At 36.7% G+C, this 17437-nt stretch overlaps 2 protein-coding genes across 2 annotated transcripts in view; one reads left to right on the forward strand and one right to left on the reverse strand.

The window, feature by feature from the left end:
* Nucleotides 1–17437, reverse strand: part of IL1RAPL1 (interleukin 1 receptor accessory protein like 1) — a 1086405-nt gene that overhangs the window by 453097 nt on the left and 615871 nt on the right. The gene's annotated exons all lie outside the window — the stretch shown is intronic.
* On the forward strand, nt 7416–8044 carry LOC109389925 (ATP synthase F(0) complex subunit C2, mitochondrial). Its single transcript, XM_019655894.1, has one exon. It carries the CDS (start codon nt 7477–7479, stop codon nt 7900–7902), a length of 426 nt encoding a protein of 141 aa, XP_019511439.1. The 5' UTR covers nt 7416–7476; the 3' UTR covers nt 7903–8044.

The following is a 17437-nucleotide window of genomic DNA, read 5'->3' on the forward strand; positions in this document are numbered from 1 at the left end:
TAGATACTTTATGAGATCAATTTGTTATCTTGTTTTCAAAACTCCCAGGTTATGTTTAATTACTTGATATTTCTTATTTTGTCATCCTGATTTTGACTATCTGCATAACTTTTTCCATGACAACTGTTTCTCTTCTTCTTTTAACAAACATTAATCTATTTTCTGGTATGCATAATAAGCCTTACAACAATGCCACATTGAAACTTGTACTCCTTCCTTATTAAAATAATTATTGAACTAATAAAAATATATTTATTAAGCTAATTTTCCCCTCTAATTTTAAATTAATTTTTTAAGCACTAAATACCCTTTTGTTCTGAGTAATGGCAAGCAAAAATGGGAACAGATGTTAATGTGGGCAACTGCTTTCACAGCAATGTGTTCCAGAGTTGATGAAACAATAGAGATGTATCTATATCTATATCTATATCATCTATATTTACATCTACATCTATATCTATTGGGTTGTTGGAAAAGTCATGACGCATTTTTGCAATGAAAAACATAGAAAAAAATACATCAAGACTTTTCTGACACCCCAATATTCAGAGAACCAGTTCCAGTTACTAAATAAGAACAAATGACTCCTTAGAAACTAATTCATAAAACAATCCAATTCTATATTCCAGATCACTTTAAAAACTGTGATCATTTTTTTAATCTACTAGCTCTTATTTCCTATCAGGCAGAGGTAGACACAACCATTTTCCATCTTTTATCTGAACAAATTTTCCCTATCTTTTTGCATTTGTTTCCTTTGAACTTGACTGTTTCTTATCAATTATTAATGTCATTCTGACTCCTTAAGGTAAATACCAAGCCCCTGACACCCAATTTGCTATCATACACATATACTGCCATCTTAATCATGTACAGGAAGTGGTAAATAGATATTCTGCAATTACTTTCCAAGTTGATTTCACATAATTCAGGAGCTATTTTATGAGAATTGTTCACAGACTGTAAGGCACTGCTAAGCATGAATATATTTAAGGTGGCTTTGAATATGAGGATGCTACTTATTTTAATGACTTTCACTTGAATTAAACATTAATATAAGATGATATGATACTATATATAGAGAACCCTAAAGAGTCTGCCAAAAAACTATTAGAATTCATAAATGAATTCAGGAAAGTAGGATAAAAATTAATATTCAGAAATCAGTTACATTTTATACACCAATAACAAATTATCAGAAAAAGAAATTAAAAAAACAATCTCATTTACAATTGCATAAAAAAATATGGGAATAAATTTAACCATGGAGGTAAAAGACCTGTACTCAGAAAATTATAAGACACTGAAGGAAGAAACTGAAGAAGAGACAAATAAGTGGAAGCATATGCCATGCTTATGGATAGGAAGAATTAATATCTTTAAAATGTCCATACTGGCTTTTTGAGCATTTTGAGCCTTGCCTCTGCTCGGGGCCCGCTCCACTCTTTGGAGTGTACTTTCTTTTCTAATAATGGCCCCTGAGCCATTCCCTACTGCTCGGGCCTGCTCCGTCTTTGAAATGTATTTACTTCTAATAAACTCCTTTTCTGCAACTTAAAAAAAAATGTCCATACTACCCAAAGCAATCTATAGATTCAATGCAATAGGGATCCAAATACCAATGACATTTATCACAGAACTAGAAGAAATAATCCTAAAATTTATATGGAACCACAAAAGACTCCAAATAGCCACAGCAATCTTGAGAAAGAACAAAGTTGGAGGTATCATGCTACTTGATATCAGACTATAGTACACGTCTACAGTAATCAAAACAGCACGGTACTGGCATAAAAACAGACACACAGATCAATGGAACAGAATAGAGAGCCCAGAAATAAACCCACACCTATATGGTCAATTAGTCTATGAAATAGGAGGCAAGAACATGCATTGGGGTCAAGACAGTCTATTCAATAAACGGTGTTGAGAAAACTGGACAGATACATGCAAAAAATTAAAGAAGACCACCTTTTTACACTATATATAAGAACAAACTCAAAATGGATTAAAGATTTAAATGTAAGACCCGAAACCATAAAACTCTTAGAAGAAAGATAGGCAGAAAACTCTAGGACATTGCTCTTAGTAATATTTTTCCTGATGTATCTCCTCTGGCAAGGGAAACAAAAGGAAAAATAAACAAATAGGACTACATCAAACTAAACAGTTTTTGCACAGCAACGGAAACCATTAAAAAAAAAACAAAAGGAAAACACAACATACTGAAAAGGAGTAGATATTCACCAATGATGTATCTGATAAGGGGTTAACATCCAAAATTTATAAAGAACTCATTCAACTCAACACCAAGAAAACTTAACAATTCGATTAAAAAATTAGTAGGGGACTTGAATAGAAATTTCTCCAAAGAGGACATACACATGGCCAGCAGATATATGAAAAGATGCGCAATATCATTAATCAGCAGGGAAAAGTAAACTAAAACCACAATGAGATATCACCTTACATCTATCAGAATGGTCATCATCAATAAATCAACAAACAACAAGTGTTGGTAAGGATGTGGAGAAAAGGGAACCCTGGTGCACTGTTGGTGGGATTGCACATTGGTAGAGCCATATGGAAAACAGTATGGAGGATCCTCAAAAAATTAAAAAGAGAGCTACCTTATGGCCCTACAATTCCACTCCTGGGTATCTATTCAAAGAAATCCTAAACACTAATTCAAAAAGATATATGCATCCCTATGTTCACTGCAGCACTATTTACAATAGCCAAGATATGGAAGCAACCTAAGTGCCCATTGATAGATGACTAGATAAAGAAATTGTGGTACATACATACAATGGAATATTACTTAGCCATAAAAAGAATGAAACCTTACTATTTGTGACAACATGGATGGGCCTGGAAGATATTATATGCTAAGTGAAATAAGTCAAACAGAGAAAGAAAAATACCCTATGATTTCACTTATATGTGGAATCTAAAGAATGAAATAAATGAACAAACAAAAGAGAAACAGGTTCATAGATACAGAGAACATAGTAATGGTTACCAGATGGGTGGGGGTTAGAAGGAAAGGTGAAAAAGGCGAAGGGATAAAGTATAAATTGGTAGTTATGGAATAGCCAAGGGGAATGTAAAGTACAGCACAGAGAATATAGTCAGTAAGATCGTAGTAACTATGTGTAGTGCCAGGTGGGTACTACAATAATCGGGGGATCACTTCATAAATTATATAACTGTCTAACCTCTATGCTGTACCACTGAAATGAATATAAAATAATATTGAATGTCAACTGTAATCGAAAATAAAAAAGAAAAGCTCAAAGAGAAAAACAATATAAAAGAGTTGCTTCAGAAAAGTATAAAATGTAGAAATGTTCATTTTTTTTCAAAAAGTTTGACTAATTTGATATTCATTTAGCTATCGGAGGTTAAAAATTCTACGCATATACATTACTAATGCTTGCTAGTTGAAGCTATCCTTCTATATCTAATATATAAAAATGTATTAGATCAGTGGTCAGCAAACTATGGCCTGTGGGCAAAATCTAGCTCCTCCCTTACTTTTGTAAATGAAGCTTTATTGAAACATAGCCATCCTCATTTGACTTCATATATATATATATATGTATGTATGTATTTGTTTATTTATTTATTTATCTATTTATTTATTTATTTATTTTAGCTGAGCCATCCTGACGCCTGTTGGCAGCTCAGCAGCTGCTCAGCTTAGGCCGGGAATCAAACTGCTGTTGCTCAGAGCTCATACTCTTGAGCGAGCTCTTAACCAACTGAGTCATTCGGCCGGCCCTTGACTTCACATTCTTGCGGCTGCTTTCCTGCTACAACACCAGAGATGAATAGCTGTGACACAGACCAGAGCTGTCTTGCAAAGCCTAAAATATTTCTGCTCTTTGCTCACCCCTCTATTAGATATTTGAAAATGTGTATGGGTACATATGTGTGTATTTCCTCTCCTGATAATTTTTAAAACCTATTGTGTCCTGTCAGCACATTGCAGCCATCTCAGCATTTATTAGATTGTAAATTACTGAAATGTTTTACCCCAACATTAGCTAAATGTTCCTAATTAATAACACCATCCCATTATGCTAAAATGGATTTAGATTGGTCAACTTAAGCCCTCATTAGAAAGAAAAAAAAAAGTAGAAAATTTTCCTTTCTACCTTGACACTTTCTAACCAGTTTGCATTTCCCAAGTCATTAAGCGTAGGATAGTAAAATTGCTAATATTGTCAAGGAAGTAGAACTAGGAAAGCTCAAAAGAATACCGGCTGTCAAGAGAATTCCTTTAACATAGCTTTGTTGCTCTATTTTCTCCTTTCATTTTTATTATTTCTTTCCTCTTTTTTAATTTAATTAAATATTTTCTTGGTTTCAAAAGAACATTGGAATATAACTCAAGTGTTTCATAAAATAAGAATACTTTATTCGTCCTTCTATTCTGTGTGTATTTGTATGCATGTGTCAGCATTAGTTACTATTGTTTAAAACTATCTTTCTTTATTGGTCAACATTACCAAATGTTTCTTTACCATTAAGGAGAGATTCCTGGAAGAAAAGGAATGCATTACTAGTATTTCACCCACAGAGCCCAATTTAGATCTAGTGAGTTGGGTTATTTTTGTTGTTGTTTTTTTTTTACTGTACAGATATATTGTTATAAGAGCTGTGGTAGTTTACAAAATGACCACCTAGTGAGCATGCTTGAAAGAATCAGATTAAAATACTCCTTTTTTGTTGTACCTCTGGAACGACACGCCCATACCTCAGTGGAAATGGTAAATTACTATTGTATCTGTTATTCTTTTTGTTCTCTCCCTGTTTTACGCTCTTATTCTCTCGATACACAGATGAACTCCTACTTACCCATTACCGCTATTCCATTAGCATTAAACTGCCAATACTCTTCTTTGATCCAGAGAATGTGTTAAGAGCCTCATTCATAGGAATCCATCTGGGTCTAAATCCTGGCGGCTTCTCAATCTCCCAACCACATAGCCATTAACCTATGGCAAGTAATTTACCCATCTCTGTTTTGGTTTCCTTATCTAAAAATTGAGAATAATACTTCTCATTAGATTGTTGTAAATATTAAATAATGTCCATTGTTATAAATGGAATGTTTATATGGTGAAGCCCTAATCCCCAAAGGGATGGTAACTGGAAGTGGGGTCTTAGGGACATAATGCAATTTAGATGAACTATGAGGACTGAGCCCTCATGATAGAATTAGCTCCCACATAAGAAGAGAGACACCAGAGCTCTCCCTCTCTATCATGTGACAACACATGGAGAAGGTGCCAATCTGTAAGCCAGTAAGCAGATCCTCTCCAGGAGCCAAATCTGCCAGCGCCTTGGTCTTGAACTTCCCAGCCTTCAAAACAGTGACAAATAAGTATCTGTTGTTTAAACCACCCAGTCTATGGAATTTTCTTGAAATTTGCATTTTTATTATTTTTTAATGAGATTTAATTTACACATAACATTGTGTAAGCTTAAGGTATACAAGGTGTTGATTTGATTCGTTTAAATATTGCAATATGACCTAGATGATAACCTTGGCGTTAGCTAATACTTCTATCACATCACATAATTATTAGTTCTTTTTTGTGACAAGAACATGTAAGACCCAGTCTTTTAGCAACTTTGCAGTTTATAATACAGCACTATTGGCTATAATCACTATGCTGTGTATTAGGTCTCCAGGACTTACTCATCTTCTAGTTGCAATTTTGTACCCTTTAACATCTTCCAAATCCCCCACCACCTAATCCCTGGTAACCACCATTCTACTTTATTTCTGCAAGTTCAGCTCTTTTACATTACACATACAAGTGATATTACACAATATTTGTCTTTCTCTGGCTTATTTCACTAAGCATAATGCCCTCAAGGTCCATCCATGTTGTTGAAAATGGGAGGATTTCTTTCTTTCTCATGGCTGATAATATTCCATTATATATATATATATATATATATATATATATAAAATCTCACATGTCCCTGTAAGAATGGCTATAATCAAGAACTACCATATGATCCAGCAATTCTACTTCTGTGTACATATCCAAAGGCAATGAAAACAGGATATCTATCAAAGAGATACTTACACTCCCATACTTATTACAGCATTATTCACAATAGTCAAGATATGGAAACAAACTGCCTGCCAACAGATAAATGAATAAAGAAGATGTGGTATATACATACTGTGGCATTTTGTTATAGCAGCCTGAGCTGACTATGATACCTGCAAATGACAAATTCTATATCTAGTATATAGTACTGCTTGACAAATGTTAGCTATTACTAATTTCCTCTGACAACTGAAATACCTAAAAACATATTTTAAATTACTTTTACTTTTCAACCATCCACTGTATATTTTCATTCTCTTTTGCATTTACTTTCATGATTCTACTTCTATTTTATTTGTCAAGGAGTCTTATATTGGGTTGTCGGAAAAGTCATGACGCATGTTTGCGACAGGTGGCACTAGTTCATTTTTGGAAGTACTAGAGTCATTCGCATCTGTGTTATTGCTATGTCATTTGACAGCTGACAGTTCTAGCTTCATTCTAAAATAAAATTGAGCAATTTGGTTGAGTTTTGGAGCTTTTACAACAAGTTGAAGATGGAAGAACAAACTGTGCATTTTTGCCATATTTTACTGTTTTACTTCCATAAAGGGAAGAACGCGCATCAAGCTTGTGAAAATTTGCATAGTTTACGGTGACAATGCTCTACAAGAATGTCAGTGCCAACAATGGTACACGAAAGTCCGTGCTGGTGATTTTTATCTCAACGACGCTCCTCAGTCAGGGAGGCCCACCAAGGTTGATGACCACAAAATAAAGGCACTGATGGAGTCAAACCCACGTTACATGACACGAGAGATTGCAGAAACACTGAACATCCATCATCAAAGCGTTCATGACCACCTGAAGAAGCTGGGATACATAAGCAAGCTCGATATTTGGGTTCTGCATGAACTCAAAGAAGTTCATTTGACGGCGCGTATAAACAACTGCAACATGCTCATTAAGTGTGAGGAAAACGATCCTTTTTGGAAGCAACTGATAACTGGTGATGAGAAGTGGATTGTTGACAACAATGTGGTGTGCAAACAGTTGTGGTCCCGATATGATGATTTGTCTCAAATGACATCGAAAGCAGACATTCATCAGAGGAAGGTTATGCTCTCAGTGTGGTGGGATTTTAAAGGTGTTGTGTTTTTCGAGATTCTACCAAGGAAGAAAACAATCAATTTGAATGTGTACTGTCAGCAATTGGACAGATTGAATGATTCCATCATCCAGAAACGTCCAAAGCTTGTTAATTGTAAAGGAGTTGTGTTCCATCGCGACAACGCGAGACCACACACAAATTTGATCACCCGTCAAAAATGACTGGAGCTTGGCTCTCTGTCTTCTCTGCCCTGGGAGCAGCTCTCCTGCCACAGCCCCTCATCCCCTGAAAATGTACGCGTGCACCAAGTTTGTTTCCACCCCCTCCTTGGTCAGGAGCACCTCTCAGCTGCTGAGCCGGTCGCTCTCTGCAATGGTGCTGAAGCGACCGGAGACACTGACAGATGAGAGCCTCAGCAGCTTGGCAGCCCCACATACCCAGACATCATTTATTTCTAGCCGTAGCTTCCAAACCAGCGCCATTTCAAGGGACATCGACACAGCAGCCAAGTTCATTGGGGCTGGGGCTGCCACAGTCGGGGTGGCTGGTTCTGGGGCTGGAATTGGGACTGTGTTTGGGAGCCTCATCATTGGTTATGCCAGGAACCCTTCTCTGAAGCAACAGCTCTTCTCCTACGCCATTCTGGGCTTTGCCCTCTCAGAGGCCATGGGGCTCTTTTGCCTGATGGTGGCCTTTCTCATCCTCTTCGCCATGTGAAGGAGCCATCGCCACCTCCCATAGTTCTTTCTCCTGTGTCTTGTCTGCCCTGTATGTTCCTTTTCCTATACCTCCCCAGGCAGCCTGGGGAAAGTGGTTGGCTCAGGGTTTGACAGAAGAAAGATAAATAAATACTGTATTAATAAGAAAAAAAAATGACTGGAGCTTGGATGGGATGTGTTGCCACACCCACGTGACTCGCCTGACCTTGCACCATCAGACTTCCACTTGTTTTGCTCTCTTCAAAACTCCTTGCGTGGTATAACGTTCAATTCAGATGAGGCTGTAAATCAGCACTTTGTTCAGTTTTGCAAATAAAGACAGGTCCTTCTATGAATGAGGAATTATGAAGCTCACTGAAAGATGGCAAAAGGTTATTGAAATAAACAGGCAATATATCATTGATTGATCTTTGTTCTTTATATAATAAATGACCGTTGAAAAACAGACAAAATGCATCATGACTTTTCCGACAATCCAATATAATATTAATATATGTGTATGTTTAAAATTATTTTGTATCTAATTCTTCACATTTTTTACTATTCCCATCAATAGATTTGTACTGGCTGGTGGTAAAATTGAGAGTCTTTGCTATACTCAATCTCTGTACATGGACATGAGGCAGGACATGTAGCCTAGGAAACTGACAACCCCCTCCAGAGGAAAATATGAGGTGCTTCACTGGTTACACCAGTAACAGAGTGACTGTATCCAGTACCTGCAGCTGGAGACAAACAAGAGCCAGTTTCGTACATCTTGGCTAATCTCTATGACTGGGACCTGATCTTTAGCTAATTATAATGTCATTATAATCTCTTTTGTATTGCAATTACAACAACTCCCATCATGCATCTGATGCCATGACAGTTCTGGAAGAACCAAATACGGAAGAAAAAGCAGGAAAAGGAGGGTCCCACCCAGGGGAGTGGGTAAGTGAACCACGTTAATGGGATGTCACCAATTCCTGCCCTGGGAGGGATAAATACGCCTGATCATGACTTCCCCAGCACATGACTCTTCTCTGAGTTTGCTCGCACTTTCCTCTTGAGTGTGTACTTTCATTTTCAGTAAATCACATTTGCTTTCCTGCATCTGTCTCGCTCTTGAACTCTTTCTTGCCCGGAGACAAGAACCCAGTTACCACTGCTCCAGGTTGAGTGTTCTCTTGGACATCCAGGTGAGCCTCCAGTGACAGACACAGCATTTATAAATATTACATTTTCCCTAGAAATAAGGTCTAGAACAATTTAGTATTTGAGAATAATTTTGCATTAAGATTATTTATAGATCTGGGCAGAGAGAATGAGGACACATTTAAATAACACTGAATTTCATGGCACTAATATTATAGTCTAAGCGTCCAGACTTTCTGAGTTTTCTCCAACTCCAGTTTCACCCTATCACAATCTATTTCAAAAGAACCTTTCTGAATTAAGTGTTTAGGCAAAATCTCAATGGTTACCCAAAATCAACAGGGTAAACTTTAAACCATCTATATGACCTGGTGTTACCTCAAATCTCTACTCAACTTCCAGAATTAACTTCTATGAATCTTGGCTCCAACCAAGCTGGCCCATTCCTGAATTTCAAATGCATTAGCTACACCACAGCCACCTTGCTCAAGCAGTTTCCCCTGCCCAGACCACTTGCTGTTCTTTCCATATAGTATATAATCTCAGGGTTCATGGAAGTCCTACTAATGCAGTGATCTTCCCCGACTATTCCAGTATATGCTGGGTAGTCCTTTTTATTAATAAATGAATTTCTTATTTATACCACCAATCTTTGATCTCAGTATTCATTCACTTATTCCTCAAATGACATATAGAAGTCTCTCAATATTCCTGTATGCCAGGCAGTCTCTTACCATGATATATAATATATACTATGCTTTCTATCATTGAAGAGTTGAAAGATGAGTAAGTCAACTATTGTTTTGCTTGGTGATACCTCCTATAACAGAATTGTGTTGTTGGAACTCAAAGGAGGAGTTTCTTTCAATTAAACTATTCTAAGTTTGGACATTTTAGGTGAAATGGTGTTATGAGAGCTCTTGCTATTAATTGCTATAATAAACTCTATGAGAAGAGACACCTGCCTTTCATTAAATCCTGCAGTAAAATAAGTAACGCTAAAACAAAGCTCTGTGACCTACAACATTGCTTACTCTTTAATATTAATGCTTCAGATACCAAATTATTCTAGCTGGATAATTACAAAGGTATCTTGTGAAAAGTGCTTATAATACATATGCAAACTGTAAAGTTCATGGATAAACACTGAAAACCATGTGCCATTTTGAGAAAAATAAATGTTGCTTCCTTTTAGAAGGCAATTAATGAAACGTTCTTTTTCTTTTTAACATGAGGTTTACATAATTGTCTCAATATGAAACAGTGCAAAGCAGCTTTATAATGAAAACTAATCAACTGGAAATTCTGTTTTTATAGGCAAGATGAAACATCACTCTTTGGAGGAGTGAGGGTTTCCACATGCACTAGATAATCAAACTACATGGACCTAAATGAGGATTCTAACTAGGCAGTGCTGTTTGACACAATAGAAAATATGTACAAGTACAGATGGATCATGGTTTTCAAGACAAATGGCTTTTTTTAAATGCTCAGTTGATTTTGCTAACTGAAACTGAGAGTCCACAGTAAGAATAATAAAAAGATGAAATTCTTTCCAAATTAGATCATGTAGAATCTAATTGTTTTAAAACTATACATTGTTTAAAATTCAGTGGTGTGCTGGTGATGTTTAACAATAGTTTCAAGGTCAGGGAAGGAGAGTGATTTGTAGCATTTGTCAGGCTCTTGTGAGCTGGTACAAGTTGGCTCCAGGACATCAGTGGTTTAAATGTTGTGAGACCTTTCCAAATGAGACTTAATATTCTCTCTTGTGAAAATGGCTATACTATGAAGGTATAACTGGTTTCTCCTACACAATACTCCATGTATAACAATGTGTATGTTGCTAAATGATGATTATGTGTTCACTGCTATGGATTATAAGGTGCACTGTTAATTCTAAAGAGGCAGTCCTTCTAAGTAGCATCTTATGGAAAGAAAACAGCTACGTGAAACCAGGATATGTGTTGTTCCTTAGTCACCAGACTGTATTGGCTATATGTGGTTTAATCAAGTCTTAGGAAATATCAGAAGTGAAACTGGTTCTTACTTTTAAATGATTAATTAATACAGCACTTATTAGTCTCCTTTCCCTTAAAAATGGCTTTATTAGTTTTTAAGCAGAATAATCTAAGCACTGTCTGGCACACCCTACTATATCAGTCAGAATTATAACATGATTAAAAGTAAATTATAAAAAATTCCCCATCAGAGGTTTTGTTTGTGTATTTATTTATATTTTTTAATCACATATGTAATAAATTGAAGACACTTGCCAGGGAGGTTTTTAACATTTCATAATTTTTCAGTGTCACATTGTTTTTTGTTTTCAAAATATGCTTTTGTTTACAGGGGTCAAAAATTTCAAAGTGAGTTTTCTAATTAAAAACATATAAAAGACAGTTTGGGGGGCCGGCCGAGTGGCGCGATGGTTAAGAACTCGCTTGGGATGCCAGAGGGCCCCGGTTCGGATCCCACATGTGAGGGCCAGTGACACTGCCCTCCACAGCTAAGATGCTGAACAACAGCTCAACCTGGAGCTGGGCTGCCATGAGTCGCCGGCGACGGCGTGGGCTGCAGTCCCTGTGGCAGTGGATTGCAATGGGCTACCGTGTGTGTCCAGCAGCCAGCGTGAGCGGCCAGCAGCCGCAGTGAGCGGCCGTCCAGATGCCGGCGACTGATCTGCCTCGCCAGAGAAGAGCGCAATGATGGTGCCAACTTGGGCCAGTGAAGCAACGTCCTCCACAACTAGATTGAAGAACAAAACGACAGCAACTTGCCTGTTCCCCTTTCCCCAATTCCCCAGCACTGTTCCCATCCCCCCAATTCCCCAATTAAAAAAAAAATCTAAAAAAAAAAAAAGACAGTTTGGGGAATGTAATTAATAATGTTGTAAGTATTTTGTAGGGTGTCAGATGGTCTCATGTCTTTTAGGGAGACCACTTCATGGATGGCACAGAGGCTTGATCACTGCACCTGAAGCTGATGCTGTATAATATTGTATGTCAACTATAATTATATATATATATATTCACAGGATGTGGAGTATAGTGTGGGAGCGGAGTCAAGGGAATTGTAATAGATATGTATGATATTGGGGGGGGTGGGGCAGTGGATTGGGGGAGAGGGGTTGTCACTTTGAGGGGTAAAAAGTATAATTATTGCACTGTGATGTACAGCTGAAACTAATAAAAAACGTTTATTTCACAATAGCAAAAATAAATTACTGGAAAAAAAACCATATACAAGCTATAGGGCAGGTCAAGATGGCAGAGTAGGTAAACCTTGTGCTTGCCTCTTCCCACAACCACATCAAAATTACAACTAAAGTACAGAACAACCACTATTGTCAATCACCTGATATATAAATTATATATATATATGATGGAATATTGCTTGGCCATAAAATAAATGAACAAGGAAATCTTGCCACCTGTGGCAGCATGGATGGCCTGGAGAGGGTTGCGGTGAGTGGAGTAAGTCATACAGAGAAAGAAAAATGCCATCTGGTTTCACATATATGTGGAATCTTAAGAACAAAATAAATGGAGAAACACACTCAGATACAGAGAACATTTTGATGGTGCCAGTTGGGAGGTTGGGTGAAAGCGAGGAAGGAATTAAGAAATACTTGGTAGTTACAAAATACTTATGGGGATATAAATTGCATCATAGGGAATATAGTAAAAAATATTGTAATAACTATGTTTGGTGTCAGATGGGTACTAGACTTATTGGGGTAATCACTCCTTAAGTGATATAAATGTCTAATCACTATATTGTATATCTGAAACTAATATAATATTGTATGTCAACTGTAATTGGAAAATAAAACATTTTTTTTTAAATCAGGAAAAACCTAAAAAGACTAAGAAATTCCAAACCTAAATACAGTCTCTGACCTTCAACTACATATTGAGAATCTTGAGAATATTCATATATCGGTCATTTTCTTGGTAACATGTGCCAGTACATGCTAAGAAAAAACTAATAGTCATAAGAATAATAAGAAATTCCAAACCTTAGTACAGACAGCCTCCAACTTTCAACTTAATGGTTTTTTAACTTTATGATGGTGTGAAAGCGATACACATGCAGTAGATACGATACTTCAAAATTTATCTTTTCTTGGGTTAGAGAAATGCAGCATAATACTTTCTTGTGAGGTACGGCAGTGGCAGTGAGATGATTTTGCCCAACTGTAGGGTAATATAAATGTTCTAAGTACGTTTAATGTAGGCTAGTCTAAGCTATGATGTTTGGTAGGATAGGTGTGTTAAATGCAATTTCAACTTAAGATGTTTCAATTTATGATGGGTTTATGAGGACATAACTCCATCGTAAGTCAAGGAGCATCTATATTCAACAACTGCAAAATGTATGATAAAGCAATATATAATCATTCAAATTTTTTTCCAAAAAACACAACATAAAACATGCACACAGCATAATATAAAATGAAAAATCCAAGGTGCAAAACTCATTATTTCATTTTTGTACAATGCATGTAAATATGGTTATAAAAACACAGATAAAATATACATGATTCTAGAATTTACAGTTTCAACAATTTATGCCAATAATCGATTTTTTTCATTTTCAGGCCTAAAAAATATATACAAGACAAAATGTCTTGAGAACCATTTGTTACTATACTATAAATTTCAGACAACTGTAATGTTTTCAACTACTGTCTCAACTAAAGTAGTACTTATTCAACTGATAGTTATTTCTAGTTTAATCTTCATTCATTTGAAATAATTTTCTAAAGTGTTAGTGTAGTAGAATTATTAAAAGATATTTAAGTGGTGCTGAAATTGATTTTGGAATTAATAAATGATACTTGAAAAACAGCAACTTCATTACGGGAATTATATCATGGTAAAGGATCATTTTCCCTTTTTAAATCAAAGAATCATTGTCTCTTTTTAACTCGTAAATCTAAGACTTTAGGACACATGCTTTGCAGGGCTCATAGGTCCGAAGTAGGAAAGAGAATAACTATAGTATCTCACTCAAATGAACTTACAGAGCTATTTGAAACACTTGAAACCATTGCAATAGTTTTATAGACGAGACTCTACATATGGCCATATAATGGGTCAGACAGAGGTCAATTAAAGCCCACTTCATTGTAGGTTTTATTTGATAACAGCTATTTCTAAGGAATACCAACACATGCCTAGATGCAATTCTGTTTTTAAAAACAAATGCAGCATTTCTGTATAATGTATGAAACTCCTAACTCAGTAGCAGCAAAGGTGAAACCTGTGGGTGAAAAGGTAGCTAATGGCTAGGCCAGCGGGGTTCAGAAAAAGATAATGGTATCCTACTGGTAAATAAAAGTTAATGCAGCTCCAGGAAGTCAGCAATTGATTTTCTGCTTACTAGTGGGATCCCTTCTATCCCCAGGAGTAAATCTAAGCAGAGTGGTGAGTGGAGTGCTCACTTTTTGAATGTCTATTAAGCCTTCCAGGACCAAAGTACACCTTTTAGTGCACAGAAAGAACGATGACATATTGACCTCACTGTGAACTCTGGTGCATAAACGTGTCCGACTCTAATATTTCTATCTTAGGAATATTCCAGAAAACAGACATCCCCATGACTAGGTGTAAATGGGTTGTCAAATTTCACATGGGAAAACATTAGTTATTGGGAATTGACTGCTTCCTTTGAACCACTATAAAAGCTCAGTGTGGGTAGTGCCAGTGCAATCTTCAAGCAAAATGAATGCATCTACTTCAGCTTTCACCAACGAGGTCACCTATGGGGGTGGCCGGTTAGCTCAGGTGGTCAGAGCACAGGCTCATAACACCAAGGTTGTCGGTTCGATTCCCACATGGGCCAAGGAGCTGCGCCCTCCACAACTATATCAAAGACAACTACTTGACTTGGGGCTTATGGGTCCTGGAAAAACACACTGTTCCATAATAAAATGTCTTTAAAAAACAAAACAAAACAAAACAAAAAACCAAGGGCAACTATGAAGAAAGGAAAGCTAAAATAAATCCCCTTCTACTCCAGTATCAACTCCAACGAGTCGTTGTTAATTAAGATGGTATTTTCATCTTTTGCTTTTTTTTCCCTCCCAGTGTGGATTCTTGCACACCAGGAAGTACACCACATCTTTAATTTGCCTGGACTACAGAGCAGCCATCAGGGGAAATGTTTTTCAGTCACTGCTATTAGTTTTAATTAGATCAAAATCAAAGGATTGACTGTAGATCAGTTGTATGCTTTTTACTTGTATACTTCCCTCAAACTATTTCATGACTCTCATTGAGATCACTCCATTAATGTAAGACACTGAATCAAGATAAATGGAGTATGGGTACCCTGTTGACCTCATTGTATTCGCCATATTCTGGAACTGCCCATTCACAGTCCTGACTGGGGAAATGTTTGCTCACATCCCCTTTTGTCCTTAGTAGTTATGCTCTACACCATATCACCCCATTTTCCTAGATTAGCGTGACAGGTAAGAAGGCCATAAACTCTACCATCTCTGCACGATACCCTTTTGCAAGATGATGGGCTATCTTCTAACATGAGGCAAAATGTATTTCTCCATCACTTGAATCTCGGTTTGGCCATATAACTTGCTTTGGTCAATGAGACATCAGCAAAAGTGACACAAGGACAGACATGAAAACTAATTTTGTATTGGGGTGTGCACTCTCTTGCTGCTTCTGGGACCTCTGCTGTCAACATATGAATGAACCTGGGCTAGCCCCCTTGAAGGTGAGGTCTCAGACAGCAGTAAATCCCAGCTGACCTCATGCAAAGCAGAGATAAACCATCCTAGCTGAGCCTAGCTCAAATTGATGACCTCACAGAATGGTGAGCAAGTGAATGATTATTGTATTGTGGGGGTTGGTTGTTACGTAGCATAGACTAGATGCTACAGTTAGTCTAGTTTAGTAAGGGTTAAGGAACTGACATGAAGGTGGTATGAAGCATCTATATACAAGCCAGTGATGTAACATATGTGGCCTACCCCTCCAAAAGAAGTTGGAGTCAGCAAATTCCTCTTTTAGATTTAAACAGTCGCAAAGGGGAGTTTCCAGACTATGGTTAATAATAATTCTGAAATATGATTTACTTTGTATATGGTGGTCATTATGTGCCTATTTGTAAGGCAAGAAAAAGGTTTGAAGAGAGAAGAAAAGAACATATAGAGATAGAGATGAAACAATCCTATATAATATTGAATGAGGCAACTTGTGACCACTGTGAAAGTGAGAAAGAGAGAGAGAGAGAGAGAGAGAGAGAGAGAGAGAGAGAGAGAGACTGATTTAGTTCCTAACAAATTTCTAGTCCCTAGTTCCACTTTGAATGAGACACATTATACTTTGGTTCCTGTGCATGTATTTCTACAAGATTCTACTAAAGGGTTCTAAGTCTTCAGGGTGCCATGAACAAATTCCATGAATGTTTGATGATATAAGGGTGAATGTTGTTCTTTCTACTCCAAATAGTCAACTATGATAAAATTAACTATATAAGTAAAAGATAACATGCAAGAAAAATTTTGAAAATGGGAATTGAATTAAAAAATGATTTTAGTGTCTTATTATTTTACTTATTAATTTTAAGATCAATCATTATTATAAGTACAATACTGTTTTAAATTAAGTATAAACAAAACATTGGATAAATATAATCAATATGCTAATAGCTGAACATTACGCTTCACAAAGCAGGACTAATCTGTAGATTAGTAAATGGTATTGAATCACTGTTAATTTCCTGATTTCAATAACTGTACTATGATTACATAAGTTGTCAAAATTTGGGGGAGGTAGACAAAGGGTACACAAAACCTCTATGTCCTATTTTCAAAATTCTTTCTACGTTTAAAATTATTTCAAAACATAAAGGTCAAAAATATACAAAATACTGGACTAAGGGCATTTATTTATCTTTCCTTCCCAATGAAATCCCACTGAAATGACAAAATCTGAATGAGGGAAAGTTTCCCTATTCTCCTCACTGAAATAAAATGATGGGTGTCATCAGCTAACTAGATTTGATAATTTTGCAGGTAAAAGTAAGCAGGTGGGATCATTTGTTTGAACAATCAGAGTTGAGAAAATTTTCACCCCGAAGGGGGATTCTGCTCTCCAGGCAAGAGCTATTCTTCACTGCAGATCTCTGGAGATCCTCCAGAACTGGCATCAATGAGCTCAGAGACACAGGTTGTGAAACAGTAATCACATCAATTCACTAGTCAGGGCTTCCTCATCATTTCCATATCCCAGCATAGGTAGACAGTGATTACATTCATGTGGAATGGTAAACTGACACAATGAGAGGTGTACTTCGGGTAGACTGATCTGATGAAAGTTTGTATCATGCATTCAAATTGGAAGCACCTGCAGACAAAAAGTGTTTTG

This window comes from Hipposideros armiger, unplaced genomic scaffold (genome assembly GCF_001890085.2).
Source record: "Hipposideros armiger isolate ML-2016 unplaced genomic scaffold, ASM189008v1 scaffold_250, whole genome shotgun sequence".
NCBI lineage: Eukaryota > Metazoa > Chordata > Mammalia > Chiroptera > Hipposideridae > Hipposideros > Hipposideros armiger.

Coding starts and splice junctions, on each gene's coding strand:
- LOC109389925 (XM_019655894.1), top strand. CDS start 7,477: ATGTACGCGTGCACCAAGTTTGTTTCCACCCCCTCCTTGGTCAGGAGC.